Genomic DNA, 19,947 nt, shown 5'->3' with positions numbered 1-19,947 from the left:
TCTTCAATTCTTCCATTTGCTTTAGCTTCTCTACACTGGAGAGCAAGTTTCAGAGTTTCCTCTGACATCCATTTTCCTTAAACCCTATACAGGGTCAATATGAGTCGGGACCTACTTGATGGCCTTAATAACAATAAAGTGGAGGATCATCGAAAAACAGGAAGACCCCAATGAAATGGATCAACACAGTGTCAACACCATCCGGTCCTGCGTCATCCTCATGACGGACTCAAACGTAACAACTGTGAGGATGGTGCAGGACCAGGTAGTAGTGTTTGGTTCTGTTGTACATAGGGTCACTATGAGTCAGAACCGACTTGATAGCACCTAATAACAACAATAGAATGATTTTAGGAGTCCTGGTGTGGCACTGTAGGATAAACACTGGGCTTAGAGCCACAAAGCTGGTGGCCTACCGGCTGCTCTAAGGGAGAAAAATGAGGGCTTCTGCTCCTGCAAAGATTACAGCCTCAGAAACCCTATACAGGGTCTCTGTAAGTTCACCACTTTATAAGAACAAAAACAACAGAATTATTGTAGATGTCCTGGTGTTAGGGAAAGGGGACAGCAACAAAATTACTAAGGAAAAAGTTCAATAGCGGAAACAGCTGGAAAGATCAACAGAACCATAAAAAACCTCCATATACAAAGAACAGAGGGGCAGGATGTAGACAAGAGATTTTAAAAAAAAAAAAAAAAAAAAATCTATCTCCTTGTCAGGCTAGCAGGATATAAACAAGATAAAACAAAACAAAACATCTCCTTGTGCATCCGGAACCCAGTGAGGTTTGTGAACCCTCCCTTCCTATTCAGTTACCCAACGGGGCTTGTTTAACTGTCAGCTACCTACTAGCCTCCCCCTTAACCAGTTATCAGTGCAGACGCAAAATCAATGTCATCTATCCCAGATGCCTACCCGTCTTATACTCCATCATAGATGTCAGGTGCACGTGCAGCATGGGCAAAAAAGAAGCAAAGAAGCAACACAGGAAAGTGGAACTAGGCAATCAGGAAAGCTTACCCTTGTTTTGAAGTCTGGAGGAACCACCACTGCAGCTGAATCCCTCATTATAAAAACTCCTTAGACTGTGAGCACTGACAGGCTCTACTGGCTATGGCACATCTCCCCTGCAGGTAATTTCTACCTTCTAACAAAGCTCTTTAATACTATATTTCATGACTGTTTAGCCAGACCTGGTATCACTGGTGTGGCACTAAAGGATAAGCACTAGACTACTAACCACAAAGTCAGTGGTTCAAACCCACCAGCCTCTTCTCCTTAAAAAACCCGACACAAGGTCACTATGAGTCAGAATCAAATAGGGGGCACTAGCAACAACAGCAATAGGAGTAATTTTAAGGGCTATGTAAAATAACACACACAAAGGTCTTAAGACAGGCGTGGATATTTAGTAAACACTTAGCCATTGCTGGCAATTATTATATTTTCTCTGATTACTGAGTTGAATGAAGGTCCCTGTGGACAATTCTCCTCAAGCTGAAAACTAAAGGGAGAGAGTGCGCACATGAACTATTTGAAACTCACCCCAAAAACAGTAGTTGGGGGAGTAGTTAATCTTACATTCCAGGAACAGAGGACCCTAGGACTATCAAGGGCGAAGAGCATGAGTGGCATGTGGGACCCTATCCAGAGAAGCAGCAACACCAGAGATGAGGACATGGAGAGATAGAGCAGCTGAGGACTCTAGACTCATGGAAAGAGAAAGTCTGTGTGCTAGCAGTCAGGAGGCAGGCTTGTGCCTTTTGGTTCTTTAAATGATTGTATATTCCTGACAGTTTTTGTGTACATCAAAACACAAAACAAAACCAAAACAGAGGGAATAAAAGCAAATACTGTTGAATGATGAAGCATGGAGAGGATTGTAATCTTTGAAATTAAACAAAATACGATAGGATGAGTGTAAATCCGATGTTCTATCATGTAAATTATTACTCAATTCACAATAAAAGCTTTTAAAAAATAAATAAAAGAAGTAGTTGGGGGATTTGTAACACAGATCAAATTATTCAGTTATATCTCTTGGCCATGCATGAGTTGTGCCATTATCTGTTACTGTTAATAATTCCTGAAATGTAGTTACCACTGGAGCCAAGATTCCTGATAGTACAACACACTAGTACAGGGCAAAAGACAAGCCTCTTCTTTGCATGGCAATTATTAGTGCTAGTGGAAAATGGCAGCTTTTTCACATAAATACTTTTATTTTTTTATTCAGTGGAGAGATGAATGCAGAGAGGAAATGAATGCAAGCAGTAACTGCAAATGTAAGTCAGCCCATGGAAGTTATGAAGTACAAATCTGATCTGCCTGATGTGATACTCTGCCTAAATCCAATCCATCCTGAAGATCATTACCTTTTTTTTTTTTTTACTTTTTTTGTATGAATTTACAAAAATACAACTTATTTTTATGGTTCTTGTTTGTTTGGAAAACCGATTCTCCGTAGTGTCTGTTTTTTGTGTTTTTTTTCTTGATTTGGTCATATTTATGAGCTTATATTTGAACACATTCCAAAATTCCAATTTTGTCAGTTCTGACCCATAGCGACCCTATATAGGGTTTCCGAGGAGAAGCTGGTGAGCTTGAACTGCCGACCTTGTGGTTAAAATAGAGTACAGTCCAGTGCATTAACCCATAGCGCCGCACCAGGTGTAGCACGGGCCCTTGGCATCACTTAAACCCACTGTCTCTGAGTCAATTCTGACTCTTAGTGATTCTCTAGGACAAAGTAGAACTGCTCTTGGGATTCTAAAGCTGTAAATCTTTGCGGAAGCTGACTGCCTCATCTTTCTCCCATGGGTCAATTGGTGGGTTTGAAACAGGTTAGCCTGTTGTGCCGCCAGGACTCTTGGATGCAACTTCATGGGGGCACCAATGAGCAGTTTCTATTAGCCCTTACAGTTTCCATCACCAGCTGCCACAGATCATTCAACAACTTAAACTAATTGCCATAAGCACTATTTTCCGTAGATACATCTTTGGTATAGAATGAACACCCCTGTCTGAGTCAATGCAAGCTACTCTTCAGCGTTCTATAGAAAAAGTTTAATTTATGCATTATTCACACAGTGAAATTTATTGCTTGGTTCCTTATTTATAATTGTATAAATTTTATAAATCTTATAAACCCAGAGCCATCAAGTCAATTCCAACTCCTAGTAACCCTGTATAGGGTCTCCTAGGTTGTAAACCTTTATGGGATCAGAAAGTCTCATATTCCTCCCTTAGACTGACTGGTAGGTTTGAACTACTGACCTTGTGGTTAGCAGTCCAGTGCTAACTCTACAGCTCTACCAGGGCTCCTTTATAAACCTAATAGCCAGCCACAAAATTCAGTTATACTTGTGGGATGAATGATAATGTGTTAATTGACTAGATGCTGTCATTAATCAAATTTATCCTGAATCAGAAAGAAATCAGGTCTTCTGTTCTCAGATAATGTGTCCTTTTCTCAGACAATGTGTCCTTATTCACAAAATACTCACATTTGTACAATAGTTTTCCTTTTCAGGAGAAACTCTCATGGAGAGAGGCTGTGAGAAATGGTAACACCAGAAATGATTGCATGTTCATTTAACTCTACAGATTCAGCTCCCAATAAGTGGCTTTCAACGTTAACCAGTTTTCTTAATTTAATTTTTTATTAATTGAAATTACATATAATTAGAATTTTTTTTTGTCATCAGCTCTAGCCCTACTTAAAGTGCTCAATAGCCACATGGCATGACACAGGTCCAGTCTGTAAATGTGAATTTATGAATCATGAATCATTCCTACTTTGCATTTACAATGATTTGATGAGGCTTTCTGTTCCTTTTAATTTTGACAGCCACAGAAACCCTATATAGGGTCACTTGTTGTTGTTTTTGGTAAGTGTCATCAAGTTGGTTCTGACTCATAGCAACCCTGTACAGGGTTTCTGAGGAATGGCTGCCTAGTGAGATTGAACTGCCGACCTTGCGGTTCAAACTGACCTTATAGTCCAGCATATCAGCCCACAGTGCCTGTCACACCAGGGCTCCTACAGGGTCACTATGAGTCAGAAAATGATAAAATTTTGAAAGACAAAAAACTTATTCAATGCAAATTCCTTTTTTTCAAAATATAAATGGTGACTATATGTTGTGGGTTAATGTGCCAGACTGCAAAGCCATTTGAACTACAAGGTTGGCGGTTCAAGCTCACCAGTCACTCCTCGGAAATATTACACAGGGTCGCTATGGGTCGGAACCGACTCGACGGCGCTTAACAACAACAACAACAACATATCCATATGAAAGTTGGACAGTGAATAAGGATGACTGTAGAAGAATTGATGCATTTGAGTTGTGGTGTTGGAGAATCTTGAAAGTACCCATGGACTGCCAAAAGAACAAAGATCTATATTGGAAAAAGTATAGACAGAAAGATCCTTGGGAGCCATATAGCCAGACTTTGTCTCTCATACTTCAGACATATTATCAGGAGGGACCAGTCACTAGAGAAGGATATCATGTTTGGTAAAGTGGAGGGTCAGAGAAAAAGAGGAAGACCCCCAAGAAGATGGATTGGCACAGTGGCAGCATCAATGGGCTCAAGCGTAGCAAGGATTGTGAGGTTGGCCAAGGATTGAGCAGTGTTTCATTCTGCCGTGTATCGGGTCACTATGAGTTGATACCAACTCGATGGCACCTAACAACAACAAGGTACATTAGCTATTATTCTGAACATTGCTAAATGATTAAAGTGCAAATAAGGAAGAAATAAAGAAGTTGAATACTTCTTCAGCAATTTCTCTGTCATCAGTAAAGCGAGAAAAAATATATATATAACACTGTGATATAAAGATGAGGCATAATGTTGTGGAAAGTGTGCTCTTGTTGGTTGCTAACCTGCCAGTGGTAGAACCTTGGAAAGATGATGGCATGATGCCTTGCTGCCCTGGGAACTGGGGGAGGAAATGAGGACAGAGAGGAACAAGGGGGAGTATATATGGGACTGGAAGAATAAGTTAATAAACCCACTTCAAACAAAGATGATGATAATAATGCTAATATAATAAAGTTGTTAAATAATGCTAATATAATAAAGTTGTTAAATGCTGGGGTCTACCATTTTTAATTTTTAAAAATACCTTTTCATCAGTTACTTTAAAGAGATGCATACTTCTGATCCTCTTTCGGTGGCTAGCTGGGTATGAATCGCTCCTTTCTGGTATGAAGGATTTTAGTCTTATTGGCTATGCAATTCTTTTCATGTCTCCCCTCAAGCAATGTTATTTTGCAATCTCTCTGGGGTTATTTCCCCCTGTCTTTTATTTTCACACTATATCTGTGCTCTCTGTACAAATGGTGGGAAATGATTCTCCTCAAAAATGTCTGGGTGATTGTAGGTCACCTATTTCTCAGTTCCTCCTTTCTCTCCAATTGGTCCAGAATCTAGATAGCTTTGCAAATAAAGAGCTAGCTTTTCAGGAGCTGTAAACAGGCCTAATGATTTGGTGATGTAACTGCCACGAGCTTTGCTTCCTTGGAACTTAAAAACACAAGAGCAAATTCTAGTTTTTAAAAATTGTACACATCTAAATTATTTATAGCCAAAGAAATTCCTTGTTAAATGCAATCCAATCGGTTACCCAGCAGTACAAACTGGCCTTGCAGCCCAGCAAATTATCCTGCAGCGCCACACTAGGACTCCAATGTCACTTGGATACTTAGATTTAAAAGAACTGTGTAGATTTAAAAACGCTGGTCTGATTGGTAGAAGTTGGCTCATATAGAACCAATGATAGAGTAGAGCCAAGATCCCTCATTTGCGTACTCTCCTCAAAATAATGAGCGAATCAGCGACTGCGAAATTAAGTCTTCATTTGCATAACAGCGTCTACAAATACGCAGGCTTCTGACTTGAGGGCATCATTTTTGGGTTTGTTTTGCGGTGTCTACGGTGTTTAAAATGCCTGAACCGGCCAAGTCTGCTCCTGCTCCCAAGAAGGGCTCTAAGAAGGCGGTGAGCAAGGCCCAGAAGAAGGATGGCAAAAAGCGCAAGCGCAGCCGCAAGGAGAGCTACTCTGTCTACGTGTACAAAGTGCTGAAGCAGGTCCACCCGGACACCGGCATTTCATCCAAGGCCATGGGTATCATGAACTCCTTCGTGAACGACATTTTTGAGCGTATCGCAGGTGAGGCTTCCCGCCTGGCGCATTATAATAAGCGATCGACCATCACGTCCCGGGAGATCCAGACGGCGGTGCGCCTGCTGCTGCCTGGGGAGCTGGCCAAACACGCTGTGTCTGAAGGCACCAAGGCCGTCACCAAATATACTAGCTCCAAGTGAGCAACTTTCCTGTATCAGGATCAACCAAAAGGCTCTTTTCAGGGCCACCTACATTTTTACCATCGGAGCTCACACTATATTAACTACTTCCGTTTCCCACCTAGTCATTTAATCTGGTGTGGCGCTGTGGGCTAATGCGTCAAGACTGCAAAGTCAGTGGTTCAAGCTCAGCAGCTGCTCCTTGGAAACCCTATACAGGGTAGCTAAGGGTCAGAATCGACTTAATGACATTTAACAATTCTTTCACACTCCCCCAGTTTTTTGTGTAAGGTGTTTGTAGTCCTGGGAAAGCCTTTATTAAATCAATTAAGTTGAGGTTAATATTTACTTTTAGTTTGTCCCTTTTATTTTCTTGAATTAACATCTAACCTTGTTTTACCGTTTTCTATTCTGTCTGGAGTACTTAAAAAAAGCACTCATCAGTAGGTTGAGGTTTCTTTTGTTTTAAATGTCTAATGGAAACGAATAGAATCTTTTACTCCATTCACTCTGCTATTCCAGACATAATTCACAAATTATTTGTCCCTACGTTGATTCTGTTTCCTGTTGACTTTATGCGTGTAGATACCCTATTTATATTTGTGGAGCATATGTTATGGTTGTGCTATTTACCCTGTACATTGTCACACTCAGGCCCTGTAAAAACATGACATTTTCCCTAAATTAAAGTGTTGGCAACAGTGCTGCAAAGTTTTCTCAGTAGCTTGTTATAGGCTATAAGCATACAAAATGGTAGAATATAGATTTTCATGATATATAATCACCCTCTTTTTTTTCTGTGCCTCTTTGATGTCATGAGAAATAGTACTTGTAATGATTGTAATGCCAACCAAAAGTTAAGAATGGTTAACATATGCCAGGCACTGTCCTAAATGCTGAACAAATATTTAATTTCATTCCCTACCAAATGTATGAAGTTAATGCTACTATTTTTATTTTACAGAAACACAGAGAAGTTAAATAACTTGAAAAGGCATACTACAAGTAAGCATCTCTCTCTACAAAGCATATGGTGCCTTTTCATCTCTCAAGAGGGGTGTTGGGAGTGTTCCTTATAAAATTAATATACAAATTTATTCAAGTACACAGATTATCAAATATATAAAAAGCAGTTTTTGTCTTGTCAGTTCTGATTCACGTTAATTCCATGTGTGTCCGTAAAACTGTATTACATATGGTTTTCAAGGGCTGATTTTACAGAAATTTTACCAGGCCTGTCTTCCAAGGTACCTGTGAGTGAACTGGAACCGCTAATATTCTGATCAACATGAATGCATTAACTGTACCACTCAATTGTTTTTGTTAAATGCTGTTGAGTAGATTCCAACCATAACAACCCTGTATAGGGTTTCCAAGGAGCAGCTGGTGAGCTTGAACTGCCAACCTTGCAGTTCAAATGGCTTTGCAGTCTGGCGCGTTAATCCAGAGTGCCACACCAGGTACTACTCAGAGACTCCATTAAATATATTATTGTTAAGTGCAGTCCAGTCAGTTCCAACCCATAACAATACTGTAGGGGTTCCAAGGAGATGCTAGATCTGCCGACCTTGTGGTTCAAACCCAACTTGCAGTCCAGTGCTTATCCTACAGGACTCCCCATTAAATATATGTTTTATTAAATATATTTGCTGAAATTGTAAATAGCAGATGAGTTCAAAAGGCCTTAAAATAACACTCATTGACATCTTTCTTAATTAGGTTGATAATGTATTCCCAGACAAGATAGCAATGTTTTGGTTTATTCTTGAATTTATGAGAGTCTATTACTTTGGGCCTTTAGCCTGGGGTGGTGTGGGGGGAGTCAAATGGGGTATCTATATTGCTTTATGAGTTAGAAAGTACATTGTTAATATCAAATGTTTCAAGTAACAGCGACTAAATGGTGACAAAATAAATTTACTCTGATTCAATGTGTTCTTTCTGTATTATGACTACTCCTTCTTCTCTGCCTTTAAATTTTGATTCTCTAGAATTAGGCCCTGAAATCCTAAACCCCATGTTGTACATAGGGATCCATGAATCCCGAAGAGCCACAGATGGTATATGTGCCTTATGGAATGTCTACAACTATATGCATATCTTTCAACAGATTGTCAAATTCGTTTTTATCAAAAATTTCAGAACTACTCAAGGTCGGTTTGAAGTGCAAGGCCAGTGGTCCGAACTCACTAGCCAGTGAAACCCTATACAGTGACACTATGAGTTGGAACCCACTGGATGACACTTAACACATTAACAACTGTCCTAAAGAAATATCCTGATCACACCGATGAAGACTTGGGGACAATTCAGTCCACCCATTCATCTCTAACATGAATATGCCCTTACCTTAACTTGTGCTGTCACTTGTGATGTGCCACCAAGTAAATTCCAACTCATAGCAACCCTGTATAGAGTTTTAAAGGAGCAGCTTGGTAAGTTTGAACCACCAACATTATAGTTCAAACATACTTTGTGGTCCAGTGCTGTGCTGTCTGGAATGAAACAAACACAAAGGAGATACCTAAAGAAAAGGTGCCTTTTGGATCAGATTTCCCTAAAAGAAAGTTTTAGATCAATGGACGAAAAGTCCACATTGCTAAATAAGTCACAAGTACAAAACTATTTGGTCTGGTAAAAACAAATAGCTATCAGGGTTCAAACCAGTTCATTCCAGTTTGATCCCTCTGTTGAGAATTTGCCTTTCCACCCCAGGTATACTGAATCAGAATCCACATTTTAACAAGATCCCCAGGTGGTCAAACCTTAGAGAAACAGTTTTAAACCCTGGGTTGTATATACAAATAATAAATAGCTTAAGAGTTATTTTTATAATCATAGAACAGGCCCACTGTGATTACTCTATCTTTGTGGGGCAGTTCTGCTCCTCCTGATGGATTGGTCAGGTATCCTATCCCTTTCTGGACTAATTGCCATTTTCTAGGACTTTATGGGAGTGCTGGTGTGACACTGTAGAATAAGCACTGGAGTGCTAAACCAACGGTTCAAACCCACCAGCCATTGGTTGGAAATCCTATACAGGGTTACTATGAGTCAAAACCAACTTGATGGCACTTAACATGATGGCCTATCTGGGCCAACAGCATAAATGGTTAAGCACTCAACGACTAACTGCCTAGAGGCTGGTGGTTGGAATTCAGAGGCACCTTGGAAGACAGACCTGGCAATCTGCTTGCAGAAGGAAATGCTATGGAATAGTTCTAATCTGCACACATGAAGTCACAAGGAGATGCAATAAATTTAAAGACAACTATCAATAGGACATGTTGTCTTCAAACTAGATTAATATCATCATAATAATTGGTGGGAAGAGGGGCTACGGCAATATGGAAGGTTTTAAGGAATAATTAGACTTTATTACAAGTCTGTATAGTCTCATGTTTCATGGCACATGATAAAAAATGCTGGGCTCTCGAGCCCGTTTCCTTAAATTCCTTACCCACTTCAACTTTAAAAAAAAGACAAACGAGCAAGCAGTTCTCAAGGGAATATGTAAACGTTCCTATTATCCACTGTAAACTAACTTTCTGTGGTACCCTAGGAGGGTTGGTAGTGGTGGTGATGTGTGGTGGAGACAGTTCAACTCATAGCGACCCTGTATAGGGTTTCCAAGGCCAACACTGAGTTTTCATTTTATATAGTACATCTGTTGTCTAATGGTACCTTTTCTTCTGGATTCAGCAAAAGGTAGCATAGGATGACACATGACCCCGCCTGTATTTCATTAAAAAGTGTCTTTAAGTAGAGAACATTTATTGTTCTACTTTTCCTCATAGGACTGAGTGCCTTCAGTGCATTGTTATCAGTCTCTCACCATGTTGAGTTCTAGGTATATACAGCTCATAGAACAAAACATTGTTGGTTCTCGCTTGGAGTTTTTTTTTCCCATTTTTCTATTGAACCTGCCAACATTTTAGGGATTATGAGATATCTTAAAACCACCCTAAACCTCCCGGCCGTATGTCAAATATATTGCCTAGTTACACTTGAATCATACAATCGTAAAGTAACAAAAAACGCTAGTTATATAACTTACCCAACTATAAAAAGTCCCAACACCCTTAATAAAACCCTTAGAAAAAACACCGTGACTAGCTCTTTAAATGAATGGATGGATGGCCCTGAAAAGGGCCTTTTGTTTTTGCAGAGATCGAGAGATCGTCAGAGATCGAGTTTAGCCACCAAAGCCGTAGAGGGTACGGCCCTGGCGTTTGAGCGCGTAGACAACATCCATGGCGGTAACAGTCTTGCGCTTGGCGTGCTCGGTGTAGGTGACTGCATCACGGATCACGTTCTCCAGGAAAACCTTGAGAACCCCACGTGTCTCCTCGTAGATCAGGCCAGAAATGCGCTTAACACCACCACGGCGAGCAAGACGTCTAATGGCGGGTTTAGTAATGCCCTGAATGTTATCTCGAAGGACCTTCCTATGGCGTTTGGCGCCTCCTTTACCTAAGCCCTTACCACCTTTTCCGCGTCCAGACATTGCTACAAAGCAGTTGTTAGACCAGCAAAGCAATGCGGTCCGCAGAGGAAAGCAGCGTATTTATACTGATTTAGCGGACCTGTTTGAAAACCTCAAGAACAGGGGCGGGAACATTAACTATTCACGCCCTCTGAGGCTGGATACCGGAGACCAATCGGAACGCCTGAGGCTTCAGGGCAGGCAAGGAGGGGAAGTTTATGAAATGCTTTTTTTTTTTTTTTTTTTTTTTTTTTTTTTATGAAATGCTTTTAATGGAAAGATTATGGATGCGCCTGAGAAAACCCGCGCTCTAGCAATCGATTTCTGACAGGTCACAGCCTTAAAAACCTTATGATGGTACAATTCTAGTCTACACACTTGAGTGTTGCCATAAATTTGAGTAAAGGCTACCGGATGACAACTAACAACAACGCGTATATGGATTTCTGCTCCCTATACAGAATACTTCCATCCATCAATTGATTTACTTGGCATATTTTCTGAATATGAAATATTGTATCAAGTCATATCTTAATTGTTCAAATTTCAGGTATCTTGGTTTTTGAATGTCTGGCAGTGTTGTGCCACCTTCCGACTCAGAAAGTATAAGGTTTCCAAGGCTTAAATCTTTGAGAAGAAAGCCTCATCTTCCCCCCCCGCCCCGCAGAGAGCCTGCTAGATTCGAACTACTGATTTTGTGGTTAGAAGCCCTACTCCACTATGCTACTTGTTGTTAAGTGTCGTCGAGTCGGATCCGACCCATAGCGACCCTACACAGGGTTTCCGAGGAGCGACTGGTGAGTTTGAACTGCCGACCTTGCAGTTCAAATGGCTTTGCAGTCTGGCGCATTAACCCACATCGCCACACCAGGACTTTGCTACTAGGGATCCTTTATAAATATTTGGTGGTGGTTGTTATGTGCTGTGGAGTTGATTCCGACTCACAGCGACCCTGCACAGGGTTTCCGTGGCTGTAAATCTTTACGAGAGCAGAAAGCCTCATCTTTCTCCCGCGGAACAGCTGCTAGTTTCGAACTTCTGACTGTGAGGTTAGCAGTCCGATTAGTAACCACTACGTTACCAGAGCTCCTTTATTTGGTAGTTGGTGATTATGTCCTGTTGAGTCGATTCCATCTCATAGCGACACTGTATAAGGGTTCCGAGGCTTAAATGTTTCCATAAGCAGAAAACCTCAACTTTCTCCCGCGGAGCAGCTGGTAAATTGAAACTATTGATCTTGTGGTTACACATATTACAAAGTGAAATAAAACCTTGTTTGACTGTGTGTTGAATGATTTTATGGACAAATTATTTCCTTAACCATAAACAGGTTATACCTAACATTGTTATTTGTTACTACTTTATATTTCCCAAACAGGTTGACACTATAGAGTCTGGTACCAAGCTATGGTGACAGTTAACTCCACACTTAGCTCTGCGTGGGACCCTGACCGACCAAGCTGCCGTTAATGCAGTGGACTGCAAGGTCAGTTTGAATCGCAAGGTCGATGTTTCAAGCTCACCATTCACTCCTTGGAAACCCTATACAGGGTCGCTATGAGTCAGAATTGACTGGAGGACACTTAACAACAACAACAAACATAGAATAAGCACTGGGTAAAACAAAGTCGGTTTGAATCAGAAGGTTGGTGGTTCTAACTTATGTGCTGCTCCTGTGGGTTAAACACTGGGCTGCTAACTGCATGGTCAGGGGTTCAACACTATCATCTACTTTTCCCCAGGAAACAGCTGTGACTGTCTGCTCCCATATAGATTTAGTCTCAGAAAGTATATATAAGGTCACTATGAGTCAATTCTGATGGCACTGGGTTTGTATTTTTGAGTTTGGTTTTTATTCTAATTTGGTACAGTGTAGTTTTGAAAACTTCTCAAAATAATAACACTTACAGACATGACTCATTAGCCTCCCTGGGCAATGCCAGCTGCCTTTGAGTTTATGATTTGACTTTTCCGGTCACCTGTAAGGGATGGTAATTGTTGGATTATTGACTGATGAATGGAAGTTTCACACAACTGTTTCAGGCACTTATTGAGATTCTCCGTCTAGGATTCATAGAATTCAGAGGATCTGGGAATAAGTATAGAAAAAAAATTGCACCTTTATTTTCACTATCTCCAACTTAAAACATGACATTTCTTTCAAGTATGAATGTAGACAACAAATAAGGTAGAATTGGCAAAACCTTTTGGGGTTGGCAAAGAATATTTAAAGTACCATGAACAGCCAAAAGAACAAACAAATCTGTTTTGGAAGAAATACCGCCATAATTCTCCTTTGACATGAGGGTGGAGAGACTTCTCTTATTCTCTGGACATGTCAGGAAGGACCAATCCCTGGCGAAGGACATCATGCTTGGTAAAGTGGAAGATCAACGAAAAAGAAAACCCTCAACAAGATGGATCGACACAATGGCAGTAACAATTGTAAGGACAGTGCAGGACTGAACAGTCTTCCTTTATGTTGTACATAGATAGGGTCGCTATGAGTCAGAACCAACTAAATGACACCTAACAGCAACAACTACAGCTATATTCAAATCACACTGCAGTTGTCAATAAAATATCATTTAAGCACATCACTCCTAATATCTGGCCAACTTTAGTCATTCAGGGAAATCTTGTTATTCATGCATTAATTAAAAAAATATATATAAATTTATAGTTTTCCTATTTTTATATATTATAATTTGATAATAGTAAGCTAAAAGCAAATTTAAAGTTATGTATGATAATAGTATATTAACCCTGGATGGTGCAAATGGTTAAGCACTGGACTAATAGTGATAAAGTTTGGAGTTCAAATCTACCCAGAAACACCTTACAAGACAGGTCTAGTTATCTGTTTCCACCAGAAAACTCTATGGAGCATTTCTACACTGCATATATGAGGTCACCACAAATTGGAATTGACTGGACGGCAACTAACAACAAATGGTGAACTAACATATTTCCTTTGTAGTACTATGTATTCTAAGGAGCTCTGGTAGTGTAGTGGTTACGATTCAGGCTGCTAACCTCAAGGTCGGCAGTTCAAAAATACCAGATGAGGCTTTCTGCTCCCGTAAAGATTTGCAGCTTCGGAAACCCTGTGCAGGGTCACTATGATTTGGAACTGACTCCACAGTACTTAACAACAACAACTATGTATTCTATCCTAACCATTTAAAAACACATCTTAAACAACTAATACATATATTATTCCTTGATTCTGATACTTGCTTGTCTTCCTCAAGTATGTGACTCCTGTGTTTCAAAAGTTCATGAACATTTTAATAACTGATACCCTGCTAGTGAAACTAATGCTGTTAGGGCTGACAATTCAGTTCTGACTCACAGCAACCCTGTATACAGTTTTCTGAGGAGTGGCTGGTGGGTTAGAACCAGTGCTTATCCTACAGCAATAGGAAACAGGAAAAAAAAAAAAGTTTTTTAAACCCATAAACAGTTTCAGTCTCTGTCTCTAAGTTTTTCTAGATGTCTTCTGGGATCAACTATGGCAATTCAGACCCAACTCTCATGTCAGGCAAATCACTGATCATTTTATTTCCAGGCTTTGCCTAGAGAAATGTTGAACACCTGAACCCCAATTTTAACTAACCCTCCAAATAATCACAAGAAGTCATGATAATGCTCTTTCAGACCAAAATAAAGATGTTTTTTGGCAGAATGAGCCATTATCTCAGGCAGCATTTATTGCTGTTCCTGTAGAGAAATCCAGAAAGAGCCTGTGTTACTTCTCCTCATATGAAACAAATTTTCTGGATAAATCTCAATGACATCCAAGCAGTTATTGAGCGTACAAGAAGCCAAGAATGTATAGAACATTATTCGAGAGCAAGCACTTGCAGACACAAAGGGGAGGATTTATATTTTAAACGAAAATCAAGAAGTTCTCTCTCTGACCTTTGAATCTCTCACGGAGTCCGGGGCTTTTGAAAAAAACTGAAGGCGATGTGATAGAAACTGGAGGAAAAAAATATGAAGAACTCAAACCTTGAGACATCTCGGTTCATTTAGGAAGAGAATTGTTGTGATTCCTCCACGGGAATTTTTAATTTTTTGCTTTCCTGAATTGTAACAAACACAATTCCGGGACTGAGCTGAGCCTAGGTTGCTGCCAAGCTGGAAGACTGAGCTGGGAACCAATCAGCGCGCAGCGCCGCTGTCTATATATACACACATTCACTCCGGGCCTGGCAGCTCAACTCTGAGACTTTTTTTTTTACATTTAGGTGTCAAAACCTACAATCATGTCCGAAACCGCACCTGCAGCACCTGCTACATCTTCCCCCGCGGAGAAGACCCCGGTAAAGAAGAAGGCTCGCAAGTCTGCTGGTGCCGGCAAGCGCAAGGCGTCCGGGCCCCCCGTGTCCGAACTCATCACCAAAGCGGTAGCCGCTTCTAAGGAGCGCAGCGGAGTGTCCCTGGCCGCGCTCAAGAAGGCACTGGCGGCTGCTGGCTATGATGTGGAGAAAAACAACAGCCGCATCAAGTTGGGCCTTAAAAGCCTGGTGAATAAGGGCACCCTGGTGCAGACCAAGGGCACCGGCGCCTCAGGCTCCTTCAAGCTCAACAAGAAGGCGGCCTCTGGGGAAGCCAAGCCCAAAGCCAAGAAGGTAGGTGCCACCAAGGCCAAGAAGCCGGCCGGAGCAAAGAAGCCCAAAAAGGCGGCGGCCACCCCTAAGAAGAGCGCCAAGAAGACCCCGAAGAAGGCAAAAAAACCGGCTGCGGCTGCTGGGGTCAAGAAAGTGGCCAAGAGCCCGAAGAAAGTGAAAGCGGCTAAGCCCAAGAAAGCAGCCAAGAGCCCAGCTAAGGCAAAAGCTCCAAAGCCCAAGGCCACTAAACAGAAAGCAGGAAAGCCCAAGAAGGCAGCTCCCAAAAAGAAGTAAAAAGATTCAGGATACTTTTTAAAAGGCTCTTTTCAGAGCCACCCACTTATTCCTAAAAAGAGCTAACAACACCATGGTGGGTGGGAGGTTAGTAAATGACATGTATAAATCCTTATCATCTAGAAGGTTGTCACTGAAGGGAGTTTATGACCCGTTTCCACCTATGTGCAGGCCTGCTAGAATGTCTTTTGTGATGGTGATGAGGTTGGCATGAATATGGCACACACCATGTGTCTAAAAGAACGCCCTGCCAGATACCTGTCTAGTCAAGATAATAGCCTAGCATGAGTCGGTATTGAATATAGGTTTGCTTTACCAAGATTTGCAAGAACTTTGGGAGATAGTCCTAAATCTTAATGGTTTTTTAGCACTGAATTTCGATACAAGTTTGCAGGAATGTACTGTGTATTTTTAATAATGCAAAACAATACACCATGTTGGAAAAATCCTTGTGTGTTATTATGATTACGGGGGAGTGCGGTGACGCCATAAGAAACAAGACTGCGAACCACAAGGTCGAAGGTTCGAGCCCACCCGGCGCTCTGCGACAGAACGTTCAGCTGCAAACATTTTTAAAGTGTCGGAAACCAGATAGGCCGCTAAGAGTTGGAACTGACCCATAGCACTTAATTGTGGTTTGTGAAAATAGATTTTTTCCACCAAAGTAGATAGAATTAGTGACTGCATTACATCACCTTTTGTTGACAAAGTGGGTGGCACTGAAAAGAGCCTTTCTAAACTAATTAAAAACCTGGGTTTATGCCCACCCCGCGGATGCCGCAAGCCAGTTGAAAGTCCTTGGGTATAATGGTGACGCGCTTCGCGTGGATGGCGCACAGGTTGATGTCTCCACGAGCTCCACCAGGTAGACTTCGCACGCCTCCTGCAGCGCCATCACGGCCGAGCTCTGGAAACGCAGGTCGGTCTTGAAATCCTGCGCCATCTCGCGAAACAGCCGCTCAAAGGGCAGCTTGTACATCAGCAGCTCGGTGGACTTCTGATAGCGCGGGATCTCGCGCAGCGCCATGGTGCCCGGCTGGTAGCCGTGCGTTTTCTTCACGCTGCCGGTGGCTGGTGAGCTCTTGAGTGCAGCCGTGGTGGGCAACTGCTTGCGAGGCTTTTGGCCGCCGGTGAACTTGGCGAGCGGTCGGCTTATTTCGAGCCATTAAAAACTTTCCTAAACCAGTTTGGTTATGGCAAAAAATAGAAGCAGACCAGGTTCTACCTGAATATATATTTATATATAAAGAGTCGCGCTTTCATTTGGACAAGGCAGTTCCAAAGTGGCTTTCAGTGAATATTGGTGGTGAGGTTCACCCCATAAGTATAAGAATCTTCCTGGCATTGGACATTTCGTCCGCCCCTCCCCTTCAATTGCTTGTGTTTGCCCCCGTTTTCTAGTTTTTATGGTTTTTATCCATTTACTTGCAATGTTCTTTGGCTTTTCTCCGCATAGATTAATCTAAATTATTAGTTTAGGATGACGTATCTAATTTGCTTAATACAATGTTAAATGTTGGCGACTGAAACAGGCTTTCTTGAGATCGATATTTTGAAAAGACGCGCGCTAGAATGTGATTGGTCAGATGATTTTTAACACATTAATATGATTTGCCTCGGTAGATAGAGTTTAACTGTTAGATGGTTTTTCCTTCCTTTTTCTTCTATAGCCTAAGTGCATGCACCACGAACATTAACTCTAAATTAAAGACTTCCCACTTCGTATTACACTTCATATTAGAGCTATATTAACTCTTTTTGGTTTTTCACTGAAATAAAACCCTCATAAAAACACTCCGTGTTTTTACTTCTACTGAGGTTGGGTGAATTCGTTTTATGAAAACACACCAAATTTATCATGTGCCTTCTCAGTAATGCTAAATTCCTATTAAGTAGCAAGGGTAATAAGGCTCATTTGATTGAAGGGGAATTGTTTTCCTATTTACCATTCATTAGAGTTCTACTTCCTAAGGTAGTAGGTTGGGCTTGTAAGAACTTTAGTTGTAAATGATTTTATCCCCTGAAGATGCAAAACAAGTCTTTTCAGCAACCTGTAAAGGTTGTGGTTTAATTGCTTTGTAGGTCATTAACTTGATTTGCATCTAAATTCTCAAGTGACCCAGCAGTTCCCTATCTTCCAAGCCAGTATGGCAATCCTGACTTTGCCCCTTAATTGATTTAAAACAATTCTAACAAATTAAAGTTACTTAGTGTTACAAACTTTTCTACTTGTTTATTGAAAATTTTATTAAACTTAAAAACATATGGCATGGCGAGTTTGAACATGGTTCTGTACCATTTATTTATCTAACTCTTTTAAGGATTACCAGCAACTGTTAAATTGTCATCGAGTCGGTTCCGACCCATAGCAACAGTAATATGACCTGGTGATTCAAACCGACTTTGCGGTTCAGCTCATTACCCCACAGTGCCACACCAGGACCCCTGTGTATGCAGAGAAATGTAAGCCCTTTCAAAGGAACATGTGGTTGGCTCTGAAAAGAGCCTTTGGATGAAAGATGGACTACTTAATGGTCCCAAAAGTCTGGCGAGTTTTTACGATTTATTTGCCCTTCGCCTTGTGGTGACTCTCGGTCTTCTTAGGCAGCAGCACGGCCTGGATGTTGGGCAGGACGCCGCCCTGCGCGATGGTGACTTTGCCAAGCAGTTTATTCAACTCCTCGTCATTACGGATGGCCAACTGCAAGTGACGAGGAATTATGCGTGTTTTCTTGTTGTCCCGGGCAGCGTTTCCCGCCAACTCCAAGATCTCAGCCGTCAAATACTCCAGCACTGCGGCCAAGTACACTGGAGCGCCGGCCCCAACCCGTTCAGAGTAGTTACCCTTGCGGAGCAGGCGATGGACACGGCCCACAGGGAACTGGAGGCCGGCGCGAGACGACCGAGTCTTAGCCTTAGCGCGAGCCTTTCCGCCTTGCTTACCGCGTCCAGACATCTTCAGAGTCTGTCAGGAATATATCTAGATGTGAGAGGGGAAAGTACGCTTACGAATGTCCTTAACGAACACGGAACTATTATACTAGCAAGCGGAATTATAAATTACGCCATTTGATTGGACCAGATAAGCTTTATGCTGACAGCCAATTGCAAAGAAGAACTAGAGCTACCTACTTTGCATAGTAGCATCTACGTAGGAGAGTTTATCCAATGAAAATTTATTTTCTCCTATTGCCTTATTTGCATATTAGCACTACAAATACTATGTTCGTTGCGTTTACATTATGCGGTTTTTTTGGTGGTTTTTTTTTTTTTTTTGCTTTCACTTGAAAACCTAGTCTGTGTTGGTTATGCCTGAGCCAGCAAAGTCCGCTCCTGCTCCGAAGAAAGGCTCCAAGAAGGCTGTGACTAAGGCGCAGAAGAAAGATGGTAAGAAACGCAAGCGCAGCCGCAAAGAGAGCTACTCTGTCTACGTATACAAGGTGTTAAAGCAAGTCCACCCAGATACTGGCATCTCATCCAAAGCCATGGGCATCATGAACTCCTTCGTAAACGACATTTTTGAGCGCATCGCGGGTGAGGCTTCTCGTTTGGCGCATTACAACAAGCGTTCTACCATCACGTCCCGGGAGATCCAGACCGCCGTGCGGCTGCTGCTGCCTGGGGAGTTGGCCAAGCACGCTGTTTCTGAGGGCACCAAGGCCGTCACCAAGTACACCAGCTCCAAGTAATCCAAGTAAGAGTCTTTACCTCCATCCTCAAAGGCTCTTTTAAGAGCCATCTACTTTTTCAAGTTTAAAGAGTTGTAACAATTTTTATGTCTTCACTGGGATTCAAAGACATTACACTCCATTTTTAACACTGAAGTTATTAAGGGTTTGTTTCCTGTATAATGGCAAGATAAAACACAGCCCCCACTGGGACTTTCTGGAAAGGAATACTGTGCTAAATATACATGGACTTTTAATTATACTTAACTATAAAAAACTAGGTTTTTAACTAGGTATATGCTCCAGTGAGAAACAACTTCTTTAAATTCTGTCATTCATTACACATTACATTAAAATGCAAAATAGTAATGGTTTTTAACTCAAAGGTCATTTGGTTTCATTTTGTCACTCAAGGTCCAGACAGGAAAACAAAACAATAAGTTATTTTAACAAAGATCATTTGCTAAAGTTTATACCTGTGTTTGGACTCCTGATGTGGCACTGTAGGATCAGCACAAGACTGCGAACCACAAGGTCTGCAGTTCAAATCCATCATGCTGCTCCTGG

General features: G+C 41.4%; 6 protein-coding genes across 6 annotated transcripts in view; 4 read left to right on the top strand and 2 right to left on the bottom strand.

Annotated features, from left to right (window-relative positions):
- The window catches only part of LOC102824026 (histone H4-like), a 120,996-nt gene that overhangs the window by 84,621 nt on the left and 16,428 nt on the right, over positions 1 to 19,947 (top strand). The window lies entirely within an intron of this gene.
- LOC102833582 (histone H2B type 1-like) lies at positions 5,957 to 10,038 on the top strand. Its single transcript, XM_006872832.1, has 3 exons — positions 5,957 to 6,333; positions 9,799 to 9,851; positions 10,019 to 10,038. The coding sequence occupies exons 1-3, from the start codon at positions 5,957 to 5,959 to the stop codon at positions 10,036 to 10,038; spliced, it is 450 nt and encodes a 149-aa protein (XP_006872894.1).
- LOC102821749 (histone H4-like) lies at positions 10,512 to 10,823 on the bottom strand. Its single transcript, XM_006872804.1, has one exon. The coding sequence runs from the start codon at positions 10,821 to 10,823 to the stop codon at positions 10,512 to 10,514; it is 312 nt and encodes a 103-aa protein (XP_006872866.1).
- On the top strand, positions 15,074 to 15,712 carry LOC102822134 (histone H1.3-like). Its single transcript, XM_006872805.1, has one exon. It carries the CDS (start codon positions 15,074 to 15,076, stop codon positions 15,710 to 15,712), a length of 639 nt encoding a protein of 212 aa, XP_006872867.1.
- Positions 18,276 to 18,668, bottom strand: LOC102822520 (histone H2A type 1-D-like). The gene has a single exon (XM_006872806.1). The coding sequence runs from the start codon at positions 18,666 to 18,668 to the stop codon at positions 18,276 to 18,278; it is 393 nt and encodes a 130-aa protein (XP_006872868.1).
- LOC102822909 (histone H2B type 1-like) lies at positions 19,021 to 19,401 on the top strand. The gene has a single exon (XM_006872807.1). It carries the CDS (start codon positions 19,021 to 19,023, stop codon positions 19,399 to 19,401), a length of 381 nt encoding a protein of 126 aa, XP_006872869.1.

The sequence above is a fragment of the Chrysochloris asiatica genome, unplaced genomic scaffold (genome assembly GCF_000296735.1).
Source record: "Chrysochloris asiatica unplaced genomic scaffold, ChrAsi1.0 scaffold00213, whole genome shotgun sequence".
NCBI classification, from domain to species: Eukaryota; Metazoa; Chordata; class Mammalia; order Afrosoricida; family Chrysochloridae; genus Chrysochloris; species Chrysochloris asiatica.
Note: the sequence above shows the minus strand (reverse complement) of the source record. Positions and strands in the feature narration are given on the sequence as shown.

Coding starts and splice junctions, on each gene's coding strand:
- LOC102833582 (XM_006872832.1), top strand. CDS start 5,957: ATGCCTGAACCGGCCAAGTCTGCTCCTGCTCCCAAGAAGGGCTCTAAG. Junction 6,334..9,798: donor ACCAAATATACTAGCTCCAA/GTGAGCAACTTT, acceptor TTTAAAAAAAAG/ACAAACGAGCAAGCAGTTCT. Junction 9,852..10,018: donor AAACGTTCCTATTATCCACT/GTAAACTAACTT, acceptor TTCTGGATTCAG/CAAAAGGTAGCATAGGATGA.
- LOC102821749 (XM_006872804.1), bottom strand. CDS start 10,823: ATGTCTGGACGCGGAAAAGGTGGTAAGGGCTTAGGTAAAGGAGGCGCC.
- LOC102822134 (XM_006872805.1), top strand. CDS start 15,074: ATGTCCGAAACCGCACCTGCAGCACCTGCTACATCTTCCCCCGCGGAG.
- LOC102822520 (XM_006872806.1), bottom strand. CDS start 18,668: ATGTCTGGACGCGGTAAGCAAGGCGGAAAGGCTCGCGCTAAGGCTAAG.
- LOC102822909 (XM_006872807.1), top strand. CDS start 19,021: ATGCCTGAGCCAGCAAAGTCCGCTCCTGCTCCGAAGAAAGGCTCCAAG.